General features: G+C 41.9%; 1 protein-coding gene across 7 annotated transcripts in view; it reads left to right on the top strand.

The window, feature by feature from the left end:
• MGAT5 (alpha-1,6-mannosylglycoprotein 6-beta-N-acetylglucosaminyltransferase) overlaps positions 1–23,186 on the top strand; it is a 338,815-nt gene that overhangs the window by 292,045 nt on the left and 23,584 nt on the right. For all 7 annotated transcript variants that reach the window (XM_024243304.3, XM_063712758.1, XM_063712754.1 and 4 more), the window contains 3 exons: positions 4,835–4,981; positions 14,801–14,917; positions 20,306–20,380. In XM_024243304.3, the coding sequence (XP_024099072.1) occupies positions 4,835–4,981; positions 14,801–14,917; positions 20,306–20,380 (339 nt within the window). The remainder of the gene's footprint in view (positions 1–4,834; positions 4,982–14,800; positions 14,918–20,305; positions 20,381–23,186) is intronic.

A 23,186-nucleotide genomic window follows, 5' to 3' on the forward strand; every position in this document is an offset into this window, starting at 1 on the left:
CTTTGCATCACAAAAATCCAATGATCTTGGTACTGTTATAAACGGTACCATTTTAATGAAGCAGCCACTGAGGCTCCAGTCGTGAATAAGCCTGTTTTGCTGCCTCCGTGTTGGCGGCTGAGGGGTTGTCCTGGTGTGGAATTTGGGTGAGAGAGGCGTGGTCAGGAAAGGGTCCTCCCAGGAGATGATGCCTGAGTGGACTTTTAATGGTGAGCACTTGAGACTGGCCCAACTGAACATGTTCAGCATCTACAGGTTTAAATTTATGCAAATACTCTTTTACTCCCCCATCTCCAAGTTAATAAATTTACAATGTGAATTGTAATGCGTTTGATTTATATTGGGGCTTTCAAATGACCGAAACTCAGGAACTTTTTATCCTGATGCCGTTGTTTGTGGTTTGGGTTTTTGTTTCTGAAACGGTATTTAGGTAGCTGGGCATAATCAGCCAGCTGGTCTTCAGGAAATAGTCTTTGGTTTAGCAGCAGACTGACAAAAGTCTGCTTTGGGCATGTAAACATGCTTGGTGAGTCTTCTTTTCTTGGCCTCCGTGGCCCTTCCAGCTCTTCCCTAGAGAGTCTTCAGGTCACATAAGTCAGGGGCTTGTGGAGCCCTTGGGAGGATAGAGCCAGCCTGGATGGAAGAGAGTCTGGCCACTGTTTATCCCTTCCTTAAGCATCGGGTACCTGAAAGAAGGCAGATGGCCAGAGAGGGACCCTTTGGGCTACATGAAAGCATCACATTTTGGAAAAATTGTTTTCTTCATACCCAGCCCTTGCCTGGGTTATTTTTAAGATATAAAAGGGATGCCTATTACCAGAAACATTAATATAATGATTCCCAGTCATTGTATAAAAATAAACAAGCAAAGCTTAGCAATAGCATGTGACTCGTGGGACTGGCTTATGTGGCAGTCACTGTAAACCATATCATCTCTTATCTCTCTCTTCTGATGAATGTCCCTCCCCCTTTTTTAGTACAGATACTTTATGAAACAATGAGAACTCATAAATATACATGCAGGTGCTGAACATCTTGTAAAAACCCACAAACATAACTCCTGCACACCTAAACTCCGTCTAAATGATACAAGGCCGTGATATGCAGCTGTGTGAAGTTGCATATGGATTTGAACTTGAGTGACTGATTATCCAGCACTTACTAAGTGCCAAGACTTGGAATGAATCCTTTCCATGTACTATCTCATGTAATCCTCACAGCAACCCCATGAAATAAAGCACTATTGTTTTACCCGTTTTACACACGAAAAGACTGAGGTTTAGCAAGCTTGTTACCTGGACTAAGGTCCTATAAATAGAATAGATTATAAATGGGCCTTAAATAATCCATAGACAGAAGCATCTAGCAGTGTGTCACAGTTACTGACCTGGGAAATGATGGAGCCAGACCTTGAAGCCTAATCTGACTCCAGAACCTGCGCTGTTTATTACCACATTGTTCTGGACACTTTGTGCAAATAATGGATTCATCAATTCATTTGGTGAACCGAGGGTGATTCATTGCTCAGTTTCCCTCTAGAGTCACCATGCCAACTTCGCTAATTAAAACTGGCCAGAAAAGTATGTGTTGTGTGTGTGTTTCCTGTTTATGATTATCCTCAATGTTCCCCATCAAGAGTGAAACTGACCAAGCCCATGGATAAGAACCCCCTTTATCCATGTTTAAAAGATTCTTTAAGTACTCCATTTAGCAGTTTAAAACAATTGTTTCTTCTTTCACAGAGTGGGAAAAATCTGAGTGGTTTTACTGGACCCTTTGTGAATGTGTAGGAACGTCCCAATCCTATACTGTGAAGAAAACGTATGATGCTTCATCTGTTCTCTCTGCTTAGCATTAGTTCAAAAATTTAATCCTAGATCCCACAATCCCTCTGTGTAGAAATACTCATTGATGGAGCTGGAGTTGCAGCCATGGAGATATTTTGTCATCTGGAATATCCTCATTAGATTCTGGGCTTCTGAAGGCCAGGTTAAGTATAAATAAAATAGGGCCAGTTTTCTCCAGCAGTTAAGCCTTGGCACTTATGTACATCCTTGCAGTGTGTCTCTTGCCTCCTTGCTAAGGAAATCGGTAAGTAGGCAGAATATCAGGAGATTAGGGAAAAAGCAATTCAATGTGGTTAAGGTGCCAATGTGTGGCAAGACCATAAGTGCAAGGAAGTTTACAGAGTGCTGTTTGGTGGTGATGAACTCTCTCCGCCTGTTGTGTTTTCATTCAAACCTCAGATGTGCTATTTGACCTTAATACATCTACTCCATTGTAATGTCACAGGTAATAAGCACACAGGAAGCAAGAAAAAAATTGCTTATTGACTGAAGTGACAAAAAACTGTTATTTTGGTGTTTCCAAGTAATGTATGTCCTACAATCCTAATTGTGTGACAAAAAAACTCATTGCCAGGAAATTATGTTGTATTTGCTTAGGCTTCATTCTAAACATATGAGGCTTTGGGAGAGTTAATAAAGTGTTTATTTTATGTGTACTGAAATATTCTGGTGCCCACAGGGCAGAAGAGATGGTTCATATTGTTATTCAGATATAATTAAACCTAGGTCACATTCAAGTCCATTAAGCAACAGCCTCAAATCCTTTTAATTAATGGGTTCAGATTGATCTAAAGAAGCTAATTAAATTTTTCCCAAGATTTTCTATTTAAATAGACAAACATTGTGCTGCTTGCATTTCCTCCAAAGCTGTTCTTTGAAATTTAGAGTTGATGAAGGTATCCACACTTCATGGCAGGCCCTGATTTTCAGAGGTCAGGAGGCACTGTGGGTTCTCTGACTAAACCTGCAGAGATCCTGATCTGCGTCTTCTGGCACTTTTCTCCTCAATCAGAAAGATCTGGACTCCCTGTGCTGTCTTATGCCCAACCACGGCCTGACAGAGGTCATTTGTTTTCCACTGGAGAGCCAGCACATCCTCTCCAAAGTCTGATAGGAGAGGGCAAATCAGAGATCACAAGTCTGGTAGATAACAACCCTGGATTCTTCATATTCCATAAAGCTGGGATGTCGTGGGACTAGTACATCCCACTGTTTCCTTCCATTTCATCTGTAGCAGTCAGATCTCCCCCACCCCTGAGCCACATGCCCAGGCCACACCCTATAGTTAGAAGTTCTCTCTGACAATCTCGTTTCTGTTAGCTGTATAATAAGAGTAAGATGCAGAGCAGGAGCTTCCTAATGGTAGTAGAGCTTTCCCTTTATCCTACAGCTTCCAGGCTCCTGGCTACCATGTTTTCCTCACCACCACCACCCCCACCCGTGATCTCTGGTGGTTCTGCTGCCCAAGGGGGAAATGACCCAGCCAGCATTAGGGGCTCTGCTGGCCTCTCAAAGCTTCTTTTCTTCCCCGCTCCCTGCCCTGTGGACATCTCTGGCATTGTGATCACGCAGTTTTCAGGAAACGAAAATTTATTCTTTCAAAAAACCAAAAAGATTGAGTACCCTATTCTGTACAAAACAAAAGTAAATAGGTCCAGAAAACCTGAGATGTTAGTGCTTTGCCCCAAAATTCCTTCAGGAGCTACCTGGTTCTCCAGTATGTCACCCATGGGCTGTGCTCAGAGTTGGCCTGACACATGCAGCCCGGCAGCTTGGGCCTGGCACCCTCCAGCTGAACCTTTCTAAACGATCGTTCAATTAGAGCAGCTGCTAAGAGAGGAAAGCTGGTGAGAAGGAGGGGATTGCTGTGAAAAGACCGAGGGAAAAAGAGAACCAAGCTTGCAGCTAAATCTAGTTGAGCCATCTCCTTCATTCGCAACGCCTGGCCTTGTGGTTGGGTGATGCTCTGTGTGATGGCAGAAGGAAAGGACGCCCTGGGGCCCAGTTATCTTTTCTCACTTAATGTGCCTCTGGGGGCTGGAACAGAACAGGCTTTTTGATGTGGGCAGAGAGGACACAGCCTCATCAAGCCCAGACCTGGACCCTGCCCATCAACAACCTTCAGTGCTCCAGCAGCGTGAAGTACACCCACTGCGATGGTATGTGCCGAGGCATTTCTGGGAGCAGTTATTTCATTTTTGGACCCAGGAAATCAGCACCACTGAACTGCAGCTTGTCCCCTTTGTCATCGTGGCTTCCAGCTGCTGTGGCTGCTCTGAGGACTGAGAGCAAGTTGTTGCTGCCATCTATGGTCTGTCTTGGGGGAAGCACATGGTTTGCCTGCTGGAGAGGGAAGCAGCTGCCTTGCAGATTCAGCAACACAGCATCCTCTCTCCCCTCTGAGGGGAAAATCAACACCAAGATGTTGGTGTCCCCAGTGTAAACCCCATTATGAAAACCTGTGTTTACTGACCTACCATCATTTTAAAGCAGTTCCGTTTGAACTGCAATCAAACCTCCAAGTGACCTTTCTGTCCCTCCGCCCAGCATTCCTGAAAGGGCCTGTTGTTTCTTTGGTTCAATGAAGAAACCTTCTGTGTAGTTAAGCAAGTGTTTTTCCAGTCATGTCTCCTGGTGAGTTACAGAAGGATTATTGTTGGGTCTTGGTGGTGGTGGTGGTTTTTCTTTTAATACTCCACCCTCCCTACCCCTTGGATACCCCTAGACACTTAATATTTTACTTCCTTGGTGGAGGAGAGCATAGTGAGTTCAGCAGCTTTGTGGGGACTTTAAAAGTTCGTAGTTTTTCAGATCCTGGTGTAAGCTGAATTCTCTCTGCCCCACTCCCCAGGGCCTGGGAGCCTTCCAAAGTAAGGTGTCCACACGGGAATGGGCCACAGAATCACCGCCTGCAAGCCGGGAATGCCCGTCCTGCCTGATGGTCCTGCCTGATGTGTTCATATGCTGTGTGGTTTTCTGTCTTACAGTTGTTTGTTGGACTTGGGTTCCCTTACGAGGGCCCAGCTCCCCTGGAAGCTATCGCAAATGGATGTGCTTTTCTGAATCCCAAGTTCAACCCACCCAAAAGCAGCAAAAACACAGACTTTTTCATTGGCAAGCCAACTCTGAGAGAGGTAAGCATCTATCAAAATTATTCCACTTTGAATAATATGAATAATAGCTATTTATTGAGTGCTCATGTAGGTATTAACTTCATTTAACATGATTGGGTGGGAGGGTGAGGGTGTAGAGGCTCAGAGAGGCAAATGACCTGATCACATCACCTTGTGAGTTAGGGGCAAGATTTGAATTTACTTCTGCCTTCACCAAGTAAGGGATCTTGACACTCTACCCCCACTCTAGCTTATTGTAAACTCAGACATTCTAGCCTCTGATTGTAGCTGAACTCTGGTTTCCTGAATGTTTGAAGTTTAGGGAGTGAGATCAACTGGTTAGCAGATATTTGTGAAGAATCTGCTCCCCATGATGGGCTTTGGAGAATAAAAAGTGGGCTGTGGGAGTTTTCAAAGAGCCATCAGCCTCAGGATACCATATGTATCATGGATAATTGAAGTAATGTGACTGATTTTTTTCACCCACCATCCCAAGAAGTAATCCTGCCATTGCTAGAACCATTTACAGAAGCCTCATTTGAATTGCCTTCAGAGATCCTGTTGAAAATCTGCAGTGTGTGATGAATCACCATTGAGGGTAGTTGGATTTGATTTAGGGCAATAAACAAAAGTCTTTTACAGCTACGTGTGAGTGATCAAGCTGGGTGTTTCTTCATCTGGTCAGAAATAGGTGTGTGCAAGAAACCATAAGATTGATTTTCTGATTATTTCTATGTAGTTGGTAGTAAGTGGCTCGGCAGGCAGCTTATGAAGGGAAGTCATAGCAGCATCCTTGTCATTCAGGGCCTTTGACTGGGGGATTACATTGATTAGCATCCCTCCCATGGCATATCAATGTAGAAGGACAGTTTATAAAACATACATTTTTCAATTCTACTTTTAAACCCTTCTGAGTCATTTTCTTTCCCAAATAGTATATAAGATGCATTTTCAATGGTTATTTTTTATTGATCAGTCAGAAACCTTGATAATTTATAGAACATTACTTTGAGAGTTATTTTTCTCTGACCCTTCCTGTCATTAGTGAAATAGCCAAAGGAGATAGAAGATCAATAAGATCTATGTTTATCTATAAAAGGTTAAACTGTGGCCCAGATAACCTTTGACAAGGGTGATACACACACACGTGTGTATGTGTGTGTGTGTGTGTGTGTGGTTTTTTTTTTCCTTCTGCTAGAATAATAAATTTGAATTCTTCATTTGGGGAGTGGTTTTATATTAAGAGGTCAGTTTGTTCATTTATAACTCGGCAATACTTAATGTACATCTGTGTGCTAGGTGCTGTAGGAAGTGCTAGGACACAGAGACCGGGGACATTCAGTCTGCCATGAACCTATTCTTTTGAAAAGTTTAAAAAGATGCTGCCCAGCAGTGAAAATATCTCAGTTTAGGAATCTCTGCTTTAGCATGTGACTGACTTCTTTGAAACTTGGAGTTTGGGCTGGAAGAGAAACTAGTAAATCATCCCTCGGGTTTTTTGTTTATTTTTGACAAAAAATATACTTAAGGTGTACACCTTGATGTTTTGATAAATATACACATTGAGCAATAGTCATTACAATCAAGCTAATCCATCACCTTATATACTAAATAGATATTTTTTTCATGGTAAAAACACTTAAGATCTCCTTTTGTGGCAAATTTCAAGTATGCAATACAGTATTGTTAACTATGGTCATAATGCTGCACACTAGCTCTCCAGAACTTAATCAACTTGTATAACTGAGACTTTGACCAACATCTCCCCATATCCCCATGCACCAGTCTCTGGGAATCACGAATGTATTCTCTGCTCTGTGAGTTCAACCATTTTACTGTGAGTTGAAGTGTGAGTTCAACTAGGCTGGTCTGCATGTGGGATCATGCGGAATGTTCCTTCTGTGCCTGGCTTATTTTACTTAGCATAATATTTTCCACATTCATCCGTGTTGCCGCCAGTGATGGGATTTCCTTCTTTTGCAGGCTAAATATTTCATATACACATAATTTGTTTATCTATTCATCCACTGAAGGCCACTTAGTTTGTTTCCATATCTTGGCTATTATGAATAATGCTGCAGTGTACATAGGAGTGCAGATACTGCTTTAACATACTGATTTTAATTGCTTCGGATATATACCCAGCAGTGGGATTGCTGGATTATGTGGAGTTCTATTTCTTATTTTTTGAGGAACCTCCATTTTCTTTTTCATTTATGGCTGTAACACATGACATTTTAACCAGCAGGGTACCAAGGTTCCCTTTTTACCACATTCTTGCCAGACACTTGTTATCTTTTGTCTTTTTGATAAAAGCCATTTTAACAAGCATGAGGTGATATCTCCTTGTGGTTTCGATGTGCATCTCCCTGATGATGAATGATGTTGAGCACCTTTCCATATATTTGTTTGCCTTGTGTATGTCTTCTTTTGAGAAATGTCTTCAGGTTATTTGCATGTATTTTAATTTGATTGGTTGGGTTTTTTCGCAGTTGAGTTGTAGGAGTTCCTTGTATACTTTGGGAATTAACCGCTTATTAAATATGTGGTTTGCAAATATTTTCTCCCATTCCATAGGTTGCCTTTTCACTCTATTGACTGTTTCCTTTGCTGTGCAGAAGCCCTTTAGTTTGATGCAATCTCAGTTGCCTGTTTTTGCTTTTGTTACCTGTGCTTTTAGTATCATACCCAAACATCATTGCCCAGACTAGTGTCAAGAAGCTTTTACACTTTTTTTTTCCTCATAGTTGTGCTGTTTCAGGTCTTATATTGAAGTCTAATGAATTTTGAATTCATTTTTATAGATAGTGTGAGATAAAGATTTGATTTCATTCTTATGCATGTGGAAATCAAGTTTCCTAAATATTATTTATTGATGACACTGTCCTCCATTGTGTATTCTTGTCAGCCTTGTTGGGAATCAGTTCTTTTCTGGTTTCTCTGTTCTGTTCCATTGATCTGTATGTCTGTTTTTATGCCAAAATCACCTGTACGTTTGAAATTAGGTCTAGGAAATCTCTAAAGTTCTACTTCTTCCCAAACTGTAGATATTATTTTTCCATGTTTTATGTCCAAATTGTAGATATTAATTTTCCATGTTTGTTTAACATTTTGAGATAAAGTATATACAACATAAAACTTACCCTTTATCGTTAAAGTTTTTAACCATTTTTAAGTGTACAATTAACTGGCATTAAGTATATTTGCAATATTGTGCAACCATCACTGCTATCCATTTCCAGAACTTGTTCATCATTCTAAACAGAAATTCTGCACCTGTTAAACACTAACTCCCCATTCTCCCCACTCCTCAACCCCTGGTAAACCTCTCTTCTACTTTGTGTCTCTGTGAATTTGCCTATTCTAGGTACCTCATATAAGTGGAACCATATAGTGTCTGTCCTTTTGTGTCTGGCTCACTAACTTAGCATGTTATCAAGGTTTGTTCATGTTGCAGCATGTTTCAGAATCTCATTCCTTACTTTTTATTTTTTTTGGAGACAGGGTCTTGCTCTGTCACCCAGACTGGAGGAGTACAATGGTGTGATCATGGCTCACTGCAGTCTCAGACTTCTGGGCTCAAGTGATCTTTCTTCCTCAGCCTCCTGAGTAGCTGGGACTACAGGTGTGTGCCACGACACCTGGCTACTCTTTTTACATTTGGTAGAGATGGGATCTCACTATATTAACTAGGCTGGTCGTGAACTCCTGGACTAAAGCGACCCTTCCAAGTAGCTTGGGATTACAGACACACCCCACCACACCCAGCTAATTAAATTTTTTTTTTTTTTTTTTTTTTTTTTTTTTCCAGAAACAAAAGTCTTACTATGTTGCTCAGGCTGGTCTCCAACTCCTGGGCTCAAGTGATCCCCCCCACCTCAGCCTCCCAAAGTGCTGGGATTACAGGCATGAGTCATCTTGCCTAGCCTATGTCACTCCTTTTTATGAAAAAAAATATATATATTTCACTCCTTTTTATGAATATATACACACTACTTTTTTAAGGCTGAATATTCCATTGAATATATATATAAATCATTTTGTTTATTCATTCATTGATGGACATTTGGGTTGTTTTCACCTTTTGCCCATTGTAATGCTACTATGAACATTGGTATACAAGTATTTTGAGTCTCTGCTTTCAATACTTTGAGGAATGTACCTACAAGTAGACTTGCTAGAATTTACTTTTTACTTTGAAATAATTTTACTAGTACAGAAGAGTTGCAAAAATAATATGGAGTTCAGGCATACCCTTCATCTAGCTTCTTCTTATGGCAGCTTCTACAAAACTACAGTACAGTGGTCAAAACCAAGAAATTAACATTGGTACTATAGTATTATCTAAACTACAGACTTTATTTGGACTTCACCAGTTTTTCCACCGAGATCCTTTTTCTGTTCCTGGATCCAATTCAGGACCCACATTGCATTTAATAGTCATGTCTCCTTAGTCTCCTCTGATCATTGCCAATTCAGTCTTTTACTATCACCCATGACCTTACCACTTTTAAGGAGCACAGGTTAGCTTTTTGTACACTGTTTCTCAATTTGGATTTGACTGATATTTTCCCATCAGTCAAATTTGAAGTTAAGCATTTTTGGCAAGAATATCCCAGAAGTGATGTACCTTTCTCAGCACATCACATTAGGGGGCATATGATGTCAATATGTTGTACTGATTGACCCCAGTTTCTCCACTATGAAGTTCTCTTTTACTCTTTTCCTCTTTTCTCTATGGTAGGGGTAATACTCTGGGGCTATGTTAGAATATCCTGTTTATCCTCAAACTTTTGTATCATATAGCAGTGGATTTGTATAGTATCACATACTATACAAATAAATACGGTATTTATTGTATCATATAGGACTGGATCATGTCTGCAACAGTTATTACTGTGGTATTCTGATGGTGATTTTCTGATTCCCTCATGATTTTTTAAATGCATGAAAAGCAAAGAAGCCCATCTCTTTTCTTACTGCAGTTTCTATATACAAGCCTTTGGGAAATGAATCAAAAGTAGCTGAGATTAAGTTGGCAACTGACACGTTTTTGTTAAAACTGACTCTAAAGGTTTTAATGACACTGTGGCCACTGAGTATTTTTTTCCTGGAAAAAAAAAATTAGGACACTCTTAAACACAATCTGAACATTGCCCAGTGAATGATGTAATGTTACATGGATCAGATCAGCTAGTGTGAAGTTATCAACAAAAGCATTTCATTGTTTTCTGTCTGTTGCCATCATTTTGTAATTTACTTTTTGCTGAACTCATGGAAGGTTTTCATTCTTCATGCTGTAAGAAGAGAATAGGCATTGCAGCTGTCACATGGGCATTTGGTTCCTCCTGTCCCTTCATCCCTTCAGATGATTCCACCAGCCCTTACATGTGACTCTATTAGAGAAACTGTGGGATCCTTTCAACATTTGCTCAGCAGGTGACCTCATACAGATGACTCCATCTGTCCTAGGCTCCCCCAGGAGGGCAGGATGCAGATGGGAGTTGACAGGTGTTTAATGCATCCCTGCAGGGTGGTACTAGTTGCTGCACTGGGAGAATTCATCAATGTACATTTCCTGTTTTCCAGGAGCTCCAAATCTGATATGAAAGAGTTATAGGACAAATGCATAATCAGTGGAAGTGCATGAAGAAATAGCTAAGTGAATTCAGGAGGGGAGTGAACTTGGAGTTGTGCTGGGTGGAGGATGTGCAGGGTTAGCTGCGAAGGGGATAGTGGAGGGGCTGTGCTTTAAAGGAAAAGGAGGCGAGCGGGTCTCAAGCCTGAGAAGCATGAATACTGACAATTTGGGGATACCCCAAGAAGGTCAGTTTGTTTTATGCAAGAGGGCAGGTTCCATCTGATATCTAGCTCCCTCCAGCAACATCAGACAGCATTGAGAGGGACCAGCGAGCTTGATCTCATGGCCAGGTGGGTTACCCTGTCCTCCTCTGCCAGCTCACAAAAGTCCGCAAAATCCCTGTAACCAAAGAAGCTTTTAATGGGAGAAGAGCTGTCAACAGGTTCATTTCTAAGAATCAAAAATCCCTAGAAATTATCTTTTTTCCTTAGCAAATGGAAACATTGTAACCAGAGTATACATAATTACAAAACTATCTTTTTGTGCCCATACAAATCTTTCATATTAAGTAATAATTGATCCACCTAAATTGTTCATACCAACTGCATACATGTCTCTTTGCCTTCAGCTGAAGAGAAGAAAAGGTCTGGATATCTAAATGTGGGTTTAGCTTTGTTTTTATTTTTGCACTGGACCATTTTTCAAACCATGATGTCTACTCAGAGGGGGAAAAGTTCTGCAAGGCCTTAAGTAATGTGGCTGGTTCAGGTTACATTTTAATATAAATTGGATTTTTATCTTTATATTGGGAAACATATGAGTATGTTCTTGATCATTTTTCTGACATTTTTTAAGCCATTAGAAATACTCTGGCTTCAGGGTTTTGTGTGTGTGTGTGTGTGTGTGTGTGTGTGTGTTTTGTTTTGTTTTGTTTTTCCGTAAAGAGAACTCATGCTCTCCTTGGAGATTTAATAGCCACTCTGAAGTAATGTCTCATATTTAATAAGGTTTTCATTACTTTTACAAACTATACTCCAGTAAATTTACTGATTGATATACAATGAAGTATCTTAGATCAGACAGTTCTCAATAAATTAACAAGAAGGAACATAGCATTCAGAGGGGAACTAATGAATCACAAAATGCCTCACTCATGAAGTTAAGTAACCTTCAGTAAATGTAAATAAATAAAAGGATAATAGCTCAGCATTTTGTATTTTCCAAGTGCTTGGAGCAACCTTGTAAATAAGCAGAGACCTTAAAAGGCAGGAGAGGAGGGGGACTGCTGACATGTAAATTACTAAATAGTGACATTGATGGCAACTTTAACTTACCCTGATTCCGTCAGAAAATCTAATCAGTTCTCAAGGCCACAAAATGAAAATGATGTGACATTTTGCTCATCTTCAGAAAATACAGGCATAAATTCAGTCCTGAATTTAGGTTGGCAAGTTTTAAGAGCTGGATTAAAAGGTTGGTGTTCACATTGGGCCTTTGTCTTAAGAACTCAAAGACATCCTTTAAAATTGTCACCTTCCTTTTTATCCAAAGCTAAGAAGTTGTTGAAGGACCTAGATTTGAAGTTGGCTCTTCTCCTTTCCGGCTGTGGGGTCTTAGGGGAAGTGTAATCGCCTCTCAGTCTCAGAATCGTCATTGATGCATAATAAACCTGAGAAATAACGTTTGTGCAGGTGATTAGCAGGAAGCCTAGGGCTTCCTTGATAAGTGTTGAATTCAAAAGTGTGCAGAAAAAAAAAAATAGAAGTTTTCTGAGTTCCATGGGCCTGCAGAGAGTCTGTAGCTTTTATCACTGACCATAGAGCTGAGCCGAGGAAGAGGGCACCTGTCAGAAGGGCGGGAAACTGAAGAGACTGATGACGGGCTGCTGCTGGGTAGAGGCCCAGATAACCTGCAGCCAGCAGGGGCTCACTGCTGGACCCAGGGACTTGTCGGGCTTCCTGCCTTGAATAGCACATGCATGTTCTTGGTGTGGTAGGATACAAAGAACAGTGCCTAAGGGAAAGATGGAGGGGTGCCAGTTAATTCCTCCAGCCCTGTGAGTATCCTGAGGAAAAGAGGAGAGCCAGCTTTGACCTCCAAAGCAAAGGCCTGAGGAGAAGAGAAGAGCCAGCTTGACCTCCAAAGCAAAGGCCTCAGCACTACCAGACCCAATATTTCTTATTGTTATAAATATGAGATGAAATTTGTAAATTATATAACCTTGCCTACCTGTGTAATTTCAAAAGGGAATAATTCTGTAATTCAAATATAAAAGAGAAATAAAAGGAAAATAATTTCTAATAAAGCAATACATATTTCAGTATTATGGAGTCAAGAACTATACTGTCCCATACCCAAGAGTTATACCAGGCACTATGATGCCTTGTTCCTCCTCACAATGAGTGTTTTTATTTAAAAGGAGTGAAACATTCAGCTGAATATGGTCGGCCTTTTTACTTAAAATTGACATTATGAAGGAGGAGCGAAGCCTGAGTGTGTTTACATATACCTACATATAAACAGAATTGCCAGTAATGTGATAGCTCCAAATATAGACTAACGTGGGTATGTTTTACTGGAGACTGACATCCTCAGTGGCACTGACTTTGTTGCTTTGATCTTTCTGAAATGGTGACAGCTCATTGGTGACGTTTCAGATAAAACAGAGCAGAGACATTGCTTCATTTACATAGTGATTATGTCTCTGGATAATTCAGTGTATGTTTGAACTGTCAAAAAGTTAGATTCTGCCTGGGCATGGTGGTTCATGCCTGTAATCCTAGCACTTTGGGGGGCTGAGACAGGCGGATCACTTGAGGCCAGGAGTTCGAGACCAACCTGGCCAACATGGTGAAACCCCATCTCTACTAAAAATACAAAAACTTAGCCAGGCGTGGTGGTGCGCACCTATAGTTCCAGCTACTCAGGAGGCTGAAGCAGGAGAATTGCTTGAACCCAGGAGGCAGAGGTTGCAGTGAGCCAAGATCGTACTACTGCATTCCAGCCGGGGTGACAAAGCAAGACTCTGTTTCAAAATAAAAAATAAAAAAACTAGATTCTCTAAGCCCACGTGAAAGCCCCGCAGGGCATTTTAAAGTTTCGTGGGCAGTGGACAGTTATTCCTGTGCAGGACTGTCCTTGGACATTGTGAAGCAGCTTATATCCCTGGTTCCCACCCACAGACTAAGGGTAACATTCTCCAGTTATTATGGTAGCTGAAAATGCTCTCACACGTGGCTAGAATGCTCCCTTTACAACACGACCTTAAAGGGATATGAGGATAGAGGTGGAAACAAAATCAGGGGATAAATTTAGCTGTATTAAAGAATAGACTCAACTGAGCACAGTGGCTTGTGCCTGTAATCCCAGCAATTTGGGAGGCGGATGCAGGAGAATCATTTGAGGCCAGGAGTTTGAGACCCACCTGGGCAACATACAGAGACCCTGTGTATACAACAAAAGAAAAAAATTGTTTTTAATTAGCCAGGCATGATGTGCACATCTGTAGTCCCAACTATTCAGAATGCTGAGGCAAGATGATCTCTTGAGCCCAGGAGTTTGAGGCTGCAATGAACTATGACTGGGCAACAGAGCAAGACCCTTTGGGGAAAAAAAAAGAAGAAGAAGAATGGACACTTCATGAATTCAGAATTGTCATAGTTCACACTTGGTTTCTTTGACCACACATTGTTTTTAAAATAAAACCCCCTTTAGGACAAAAACTGCCATTCCTTGTTTTTCTGAATATTATGCTAATGATTATTCCTGAAACCATCCCAAAAATTCTGTGTATTTCTGATGGTGTCATTTTTTTCTATCACCTTTTGTATGCACCGTGACTTAGCCTCCTGGGACTTTAAAAGCCTTGATTTTTCTTGTAATTGTCTATGCTGACCTTTCTGTCTTAGCCAGGATAATAGATACTGGTTTGATCTATTAATAGGTGATTTTCAGGGCTGGGTTCTGGGTAGGAGAAACTGTTCATCATTTCTTGGTGTGATGTTGGGGGCTAAAGCCTCCTGTAGCAGCTTCCTTGTCACCTGGTTGTGACATTATCTTATTTCCAAGTGGGATTCAAGATACAGAACCATCACTGTTTTGTTATCTGCTTATGGATGGTTTTGATCATCAAGGTGAAGGACACAGTGTCTTGTTACCTACATGATTATAACTCAGTACCATAAAAAGCATAGCAATCCATCTAGCACAGGTTATTTTAAAAATTGCTTGTGAGACTGAGGTGTTCGGTTCTTTTCCAGCTGACATCCCAGCATCCTTACGCTGAAGTTTTCATCGGGCGGCCACATGTGTGGACTGTTGACCTCAACAATCAGGAGGAAGTAGAGGATGCAGTGAAAGCAATTTTAAATCAGAAGGTTGGTTTCTTTTATTCCACTTTCCCTCGTTTCTAATGTGACCCGAAATGTGTATAAAACACATCATAGGTCCTTGTTTTTAGCAAACAGATCTTTACCACATCAGCTTAACTCTGGAATTCGAAAATAACCAAGCTGCAGGATTTGGCCTGTGGATTTCATGAATGTTCTGTGAAACGGAAACAGAGCTGGTATCCCGATGTGGGCATGGATTCCATAGACCGTTTAGACATGACCGTGGATCCCAGGCACAGGAGCAGGAACTGGAGTCATACTTGGTTCAGTGACCTGATTATGTTGCTCTCACAAAGATCTGAAAAGATAGCCCTGCTTCCTCTACAAAAGAGAGAGAAGTGCAAGGAAATACTGAGGAATGTTTTTATAGAACATCTGTTTTTTTTTTTCTACCTAAACATTTAGTAGAATTTTGTAAAAGTAACTACATTTCTGGCCTCTTCTGATCAATTCAACAGACATTTGTCAGGTACCTACCATACACAGAGTGCTCTCTGAGTCACCTGGGGTTGTGGAGGGCGGGGTGTTTACTTCCATAATCATAGAGGAGGCTGGTTTCCCACCTATCAGAAGTTTACCATCCAGTAAAGACAAGTTCAGTTATCCTTTCTCCCAACTCGGAGTCCACCATGGACTCTCACAGCTGCAGTCTGCTGCTATACTTTGATGGGAGCACTTTTTACACTTAGTTGCGATGCTTTAAAAGAAGCCAGTGTAGGCATGTGGGAGGGCAGGCTGGACTCACACAGTGTGGGTTCAGTTCTAGCTCTACCACTTACTAGCAGCTTCCCTTCATGTATAATGTAGGGCTAATATTACCATTTGATTGGTCACTTGTGAGGAGTAAATGAGATAATGTATATAAAGTGCTTAAGTTCAATGTCTACTACATAGTGTTTAGTCAATATTAAATATTATGATTTTTGTTGATAGTTTAAATTTCTACTACACCATTAGCAACATGAAGTCAGGATATACATCTGTCTCATTTCCGTATTACCAGTGCCCACATAGGGATTTACCCAATGGATAGATGGGAGAGAGGAATAGATGTCTGCAAGTAAGCATAATACAAGGCTGAATATGTTCAGTGCCAAAGCAACATGCAAATGCTCCAGGAGTGGAAGTTGGGGAAGCCTTTCTGGAGAATGCAGCCTTTTAGTTAAGTCTTACAGGATGAGGAGTAATTTGCAAAGTAAAACTCAGAAGTGGATGCAGAAAGGCATGGCTTCAAAGCACAGTGTGACTGAAAGGGAAGAGGCTGGAAAGGCATATATCCTGGGAGGGATAGCCAGTGTGCCCATGTGGAGGCCATCTTACCCCTCTGGGAAACAGAACAGGATAATCAGTTTGTGGCCCACTGAACTGCTGATTTCAGTTAATTCAGAACATATCCAGGGGAGTGAGGGCACTCTGATGCATTATCTGTGCTCTGCCTGCTTCAAGGTGGTCTGGTTATGGGGCTTTGGTGTCAGCTTCCCATTGATGATACATACAATCCCAATCCCAGTTTCATCAGTTTCAGCAGTTTCAGCAGTCCCCAACCTCAGGAGACTGAGCTGATAAAAGAAGTGCCAAATGGAGTGTGGTTCCTCTAGGCTGGCTCAAAATATCTGCCACACACCAAAAGCTTCACCACTGGAGTCATTCCTATGGAAGGGTAAAGGTTCTTCTTTCTTGATTCTCCCAGTCCCTTAGTATATGAGCTTCCTAGGGCTACCATAACACAGTAGTGCAAACAATTGAGTGGCTTAAAACTGCAGAAATTTATTCTCTCTGTTCTGGAAGCAAGAAGTCTGAAGTCAAAATGTCAGCAGGGTCACGGCCCACCCCCGAAGTCTCTAGCTGGATATCCTCCCTTATGTCTTTCAGCTTCTGGTAGGCCTAGGCATTTCTTGGCTTGCAGCCTCAAAGGTTTGATATCTGCCTCCATTATCCTACGGCTTCTCCCATATGTATCTCTGTCTTTTCGTTTTATACAAGATTAGGGCCCACCCTAATTCAGTGTAACCTCATTTAACTTGTTTACATCTACAAAGACCCTGTTTCCAAATAAGATCACATTCATGGGTGCTGGGGGTTAGGACAGCGTGTCTTGTAAAGGGGTGCAATTCAATCCACAACACTTAGTTAATGCTTGTACTCTTGAGGAGAGTAATTTTAAAGCTGAGGTAGAAGCAGAAAAGGAAAACACACCAAGATACATTATAATCAAACTGCTGAAAAGCAAAGATAAGGAAGAAAACCTTGAAAGCAGCCAGAGAAAAATGTATTACATTTAGAGGAATAATGGTATTAACACAGCCAACTTCCCATCAGAAATAATGGAGACCGTAAAAGGGTCCTCAGGAGCCAGAATGTGTGTGGGGCCTTTCATTAGGCCGTGGTAAACATTCAGGGGTTTTTTTCTCGTTTGTGTTTTTTGGGTTTTTTTGTTGTTTTTGTGGTTGGTTTTTTTGTTTGTTTCTTTCTTTTTAAGTGTTGAGGATTTTATAAGTATGATGGGAAGTTTTGAACAGGGGAATGAGATAACCTAGTTTACATTTGAAATTAAGAAGAGAAATTACAGATTCTGCTTACTCAGAATCCTATGGTTAGTAAGTGGAGGAGCCGTGACTCACACCCTGGCCTCCTGGTACTTTCTAAGACCATTTCTTATTGAATGACGCCAAGCCACATCTGTCAGGTCAGACCATGGAGGGCTTCTCATGGAGGCTGATCTCTAAAAGCAATTGCCTGTAGAAGTTGTCCCTGACTTGGAAAGGTGAGTTGGTACTAGTGGAGACAGGAAATCTCACAAGGAGGGAGGTCAAGAAGAGAAAATGGAGGGGAAGATAAGGGAAAATTTCCAAGTTCAGTAGGAACTTCACAGTGCAATCTGTAGGCATCCTTCCTGTGGCCCTCGCCATATGAGTAACAGTACTTTTTTTTTTTTTTTTAACAAAGCAGGATGGCCAAGAATACTTCCTTGCTTCTGCACAGCTGGCCTAGCTTGGGTTTCTCAATGACTGGATGTGATTTAGCATTCTGCTTCATTCTGTCCCCCAAAGAGGCCTTCACTTGTTCCTAAAGAACTTTTATGCAGAAAACTGCCCGCTCTCCCAGCCCCCAGACCACATTAACAGCTGTCGCTTCAGAGGCTTGCCAGGACTCTGAAGAGTTTTCCAATGCAGAAGCCCCTGCCTGCCCTCACCCACAGGGTCCAGCAATATAGACCTACCTTCTGACTCACCGACTTCCTTCCTTCCTTCCTTCCATCCCTCCATCTCTCCCTCCTTTTTGCTTTTCTTTTATAGGAAAATTGTTTGCTTCATATCCTTTAAAACAGTGAACTGCCCCAAAGCAGTGAATGAGTCAACATCCCTTTGGTTAAAGTGGGCTGGGTTGGTAGGAGAACAGAGGAAGAGCCATTTTTCTGCATTTTTGGCTTTGAACCCTTTGAATTAACTTTCTTTCATTTTCTAACTGATTCCCTTTGGAAATGTTGGAATGGCACTTGGGTACTCGGCATGCTTCCTAACATAACTAAATCTGTTCATCTCATGAAAGATGACCATGGATGTTTATTTCACTGTACAAATCCTACTTTAACACTGATAAATAAACCCAGATATGCCATGTTCTTTGTTTTAGATCGTTCCTTCTATGAATCTTTGAGAGGAAACTTATCTCTAGGCCAGCAATAGAAAGCTTCTGGAGTCACCCATGGGTTGAGTAAACATCCTTTAAAAGAAAAGAAAAAATTTTACATTTTGTGTGAAGGGCTGTGTCTGGGTTAAAGAGGGAACAGTAAGTTCAAAAGCTTGAGTTGACAAGGAACAAACTGAGAACATGAAAGTCAGTTCTTCATAGTATTTTGAGCTCTTCAGAGATGAGCTGTCTAGGAATAGAGTGACCTCTCTGTTCTTGTAGAATAGTCTGCCATGATATTACAGTATTTACGGCTCAGCCTCTTTGAGCTCTATTCAGACAGCTGTAGGCCATTGTGTCCCACATTTGTGCATTTGTTCAGCATTTGAAGACAATTAAAATTTCTGAAAATCATGGTTGAAGATTTCAATGTAATGTGTGATTTGGCACACGAGAAAGGGGGAGACGATGCCCTGAGACCAACTGCTTGGCTGACAACTAAGGAATGTTATTTCTGTTCATTGTCCCATTTTCAGCAAGCTTCAATTATAGATGTTTTGCCTAGTTCTCCACCCTGTAGATTCCAGCAAACATTTTAGAGGTAGCTGGTGCTGGTGAAGGTGCCCCACCATCTACCCTATTGCTGAGAGGAGCTGTTGGGCTCCCTGAAGCAATAATAGACTATATTGCTGGTGATTTTCTCTCAAATGAAATTTCCATTTTAGATTGGTAATACCCCTGAAAACACAGGCCTCATAGTGTTGGCAGACACTGTGCAGCAGAGATCAAACCCACATTTCTTCCCCTTCTCCAAGGTGTCACAATATTGATAAGATCGCCTCCTCTACCCTAATGAAGCATCCTCTAGAGTTTCCTACTCCCCTCAAATAAAATCGGGCTCTTTAGCATAGAAACCTCAAGGCTTTTTTGGAAATTCAGTGAATTTTCCACCTCGTCTCACCAGTTCCCATAATACTGAGCTGCAGTTACCTGCTGTCCTTTCATGTTAAAGACCACACTACTTGTTCACCAAGAATGTCTTCAGCATCTTGGCCCTCCCCAGTTTGGGCCTGCTAGACTCACAGCCTGCCTTAAAAGCCCAGCATGAGTAGAAGTCTGCTTTGACCCTCTAGCCTCCCAGGACCCCCTAGCTGACTTCTTGTGACACTTTATTTTTACACCCTGAGTTTTTTGGATACAGGCTAACCTCACCTACAAATACAGACCAAATACACGTCACTGTCACGGATCCTTCAACTGCTCATTGTTGCCTTAGAGCAGTGACCATGCATTCATTCAACAGATGTTTGCTAATTTCCTATATGTGCCACACTATGCTCATCACCAGAATGTAAAGATGACCCAACAGCATGGACTCTGCCCTGTGGAAATTACCTGCTAGCAAGTGATAACTTCCATCTTTTGTTGAATGCCCACTATGTGCTAGTCACTAAACTAAGCACCTTTTTTCTCCCAGATAATCTCTGCAGCTTAAAAGAGGTGAGTTTTTCTTGACACCGTTTTACATATGAGGAACCTGAGACTTAGAGATGGCAAGTCGTTTGCTCAGAGTCCCACACCTAGTAAGGATCAGCTTGAGATCACGACTTGCAAGTCCATAGTCAACCCTCATGAGGCCGACTCCTGGTGTTAGCACCCGTGTATTGAGTGAGTCGGAGGACTGAGGAGGTGCTACATGTTCTCTGTCCTTCTCCTTCATGGTATCATGCTCTGTTTCCACAGATTGAGCCATACATGCCATATGAATTTACGTGTGAGGGGATGCTACAGAGAATCAATGCTTTCATTGAAAAACAGGTAAGGCTTATCAGAAGTCAGTCTGTCTTTACTGTGTACTGCTTCCTGTGACCCCATAGGGCTCTCAAGAACAGTTAAGAGCTCACTGTGTTTCTGTGGCTATTTTCCTGCTTTGGGAGACTCTAGAAGCTGGATAATAGTAGCACTGTCATGGTCACCCAAGAGAACCAGTATTCCCTTGGAGTAGGTATGTTCTTGATGACAGTGTAAGGTGAAATGGAAACTTATAACAAGAGAGATGGGATGATTACTGTGAAGATGCCCCTGACCATCAGGGTCTGTGCCCTGAGTGGGTTCTGAGGCCCATTCTCACCTTAAGAAAGGCAAGAATTGAAACCAGCTGTTTCTAAGCAATATGTTAATAATACATGTTCAGCAATTCTAAATGTTAGGACTTTTTAGAGGTTTTCAGACATCTTCTAAAAGCAGGACCCTTTGTCAAATGAAACCTTGTAAGTATATAAAGCAGATAAAAAGCAGGACAAAGCCAAGGAGGGTGCCAAGAGTCCCACCTTCCCCAACAAGGTTTGGAAACTGCAGCATGTGCTCCTAGAAGTAAAGGCCAGGAGCCTGTTGCTATCATTTTATAGCATTTTAATTCCTTGGATTTCAAAAGCAACACAGAGCTAGAAATAGACAGACTCAGAACCCCTGTGGGTAGGAGAATATGAACTCTTTGACTAGATTCCAGAAGTAAGGTGCTCTTCTTAAAGGATAAAGCATTTTTTAAGGCAGTCAAGGGATCTTTACACAATAGGGGATGAGGATGGTGCAAACTGAAAATAGAAATGGTGTATTGAAAATCTAAGTAGGCCCAAGGTGGGCTTCAAAGATAGAGTTGATGGTTTGAGGAGACTGAAACTGTGGCGAGCAGCCAGCAGCCCTGGGTGCTGCTGTTGGAGCTGGGAGTCGTGGTCATATACTGCGTGGTGGTGTGTCTGATATGCTGGGCTTTTGTTAGCAGCAAGAGAGCATGCTCTGCAGCCAGGCCATGTGGGTTTTACTCCTGGCACCATGTGTTTCTAGTTATATGACTTGGGCATGTTACTTGGCCTCTCTATGCCTTAGTTTCCTTATCTGTAAAATAAGGATGATGCTAATAGGACCGACTTCATAGGGCTGATATGAGGATTTAATGAGCTAATACATACAAAGTTCTTAGAACAGAGCCTGGCACATACATAGTGCTCAATAAATGCAAACTTACTGTTGATTATTTAATACATTATGCTATATTGTATCGTAATACACTACTTTGTAATATAATTATTTGGTTTCATGAGAAACCATTTGAATCTTTATCTCATTCAGCCTTTATATGACACCAGAATGACAGTATCATCACAACTCTAGCAACCACATCCATACAGATTTCGTGCCAGCATGTGCCAGACACATCATAATATAACATCTCATTTAATTCTCACAGTAATTCCAGGAGGTGGTAGTAATAACCCCATTATCTGGATAGTGGAAACCAAGACTCATAGTTATCAGGCTCACAGATTGTGGAATCAAGATTTGATACTGGTTTGATGTGAGGCCAAGTCTACACCAACCATGCTTACCAGGGCCTCAGGAGACGGAAGGTGTCCAGAGCTTTGCTTCCCGTCTTCTTGCATCATCAAGGGCTGCTCACCCTTCCTGCAGCTGCAAAGAGGAGTTGCAGGGCCTCCTTCCATTGTGGGTCTTAAGACATCACAGCTCTTGCCGCCATCTCGGCGGCTCGCTTGAGATCATACTAAGATCCCTGCAGCTGCTGCTGAAACCCTCTGCCTGTCTCCACGTCCTCTTAGGGAAAATAGTTACCCAACTGCCAGGCATAAATGACTCTTGATCAGGTTTATTTGAAGGCTTTTATTTCTCCCCTGAGGCTCAGGAATTCCAGCCAGTCTTTAAAAGTTACCAGGTCCTCTGTAAGTCTTGCTGGGCTTACTTTCAAACAGGAAGGTCCTGTTCCCCAAATAGACCTTGCTAAATGCTCCATAATGCAGAGGCTCCACCTGGCTTCACTTCTGTATCCCTAGTAACCTGCTGGACACATGGTCGGTGCACAGTAACTTCTAGGTGACAGAAACAATGAAGGAAGGAAAGGGAGGAAGGGAGGGTGAGTGTGCTTTTTATTCCTGTGTGTCAGGAACCAGGCTCATCTTGGACTTTATGATTTGGAATACATGTTACCAAAATTGTCTGCTGGAAAGCATGCTAATAAAACTGCACCCCCCCCCCCACCACCACCATATAGGCCTTTCTGCAGAGATCTGCATTTCACAGAAATCCAGAGGTTTCTTTTTTGCCTGCTGTTGTTGATTCATTCCTCTACTCTGAATTGTCAGCTGGAGCATGCCATGGGCTGTGCAGTCAGTTGGGGAGGACAATATCTCCAGGTCCCCATCCCTGCCCTCAAGTAGCTGCAAGTTTCATGGAGAAGGCAGCCAAGTCCACAGGCAGTAAGTGCCACTGCTGTAGGTTCAGCCTGGTAATAGTGAAGCAACAGGATGCTTTGAGATCACATGGCCCAGCCTGCCGAGGGAGGATGGGGGAGAAATGGTAGAGTGTATCCAAAGGCATCTTGCAGGAGGTGAGTCCTGAAGGCAAACTGGTAGCACAGATGGAAGGCTGGACGAGTCCAGATGTGAAGGCCTGGAGGGGGGAAAAATGTCGTGGGGAATGATAGGCACTTGACTGAAGAGAGGGATGAGGTAAGAGACCAGGCTGGAGGAGGAGATTGCAGAATGTGAAAAGACACTGAGGCTCGGCTGAAGAATTCCATTTTGATTCTGGGATAATAGGAAGCTAAAGAAGG

The sequence above is a fragment of the Pongo abelii genome, chromosome 11, assembly GCF_028885655.2.
Source record: "Pongo abelii isolate AG06213 chromosome 11, NHGRI_mPonAbe1-v2.0_pri, whole genome shotgun sequence".
NCBI classification, from domain to species: domain Eukaryota; kingdom Metazoa; phylum Chordata; class Mammalia; order Primates; family Hominidae; genus Pongo; species Pongo abelii.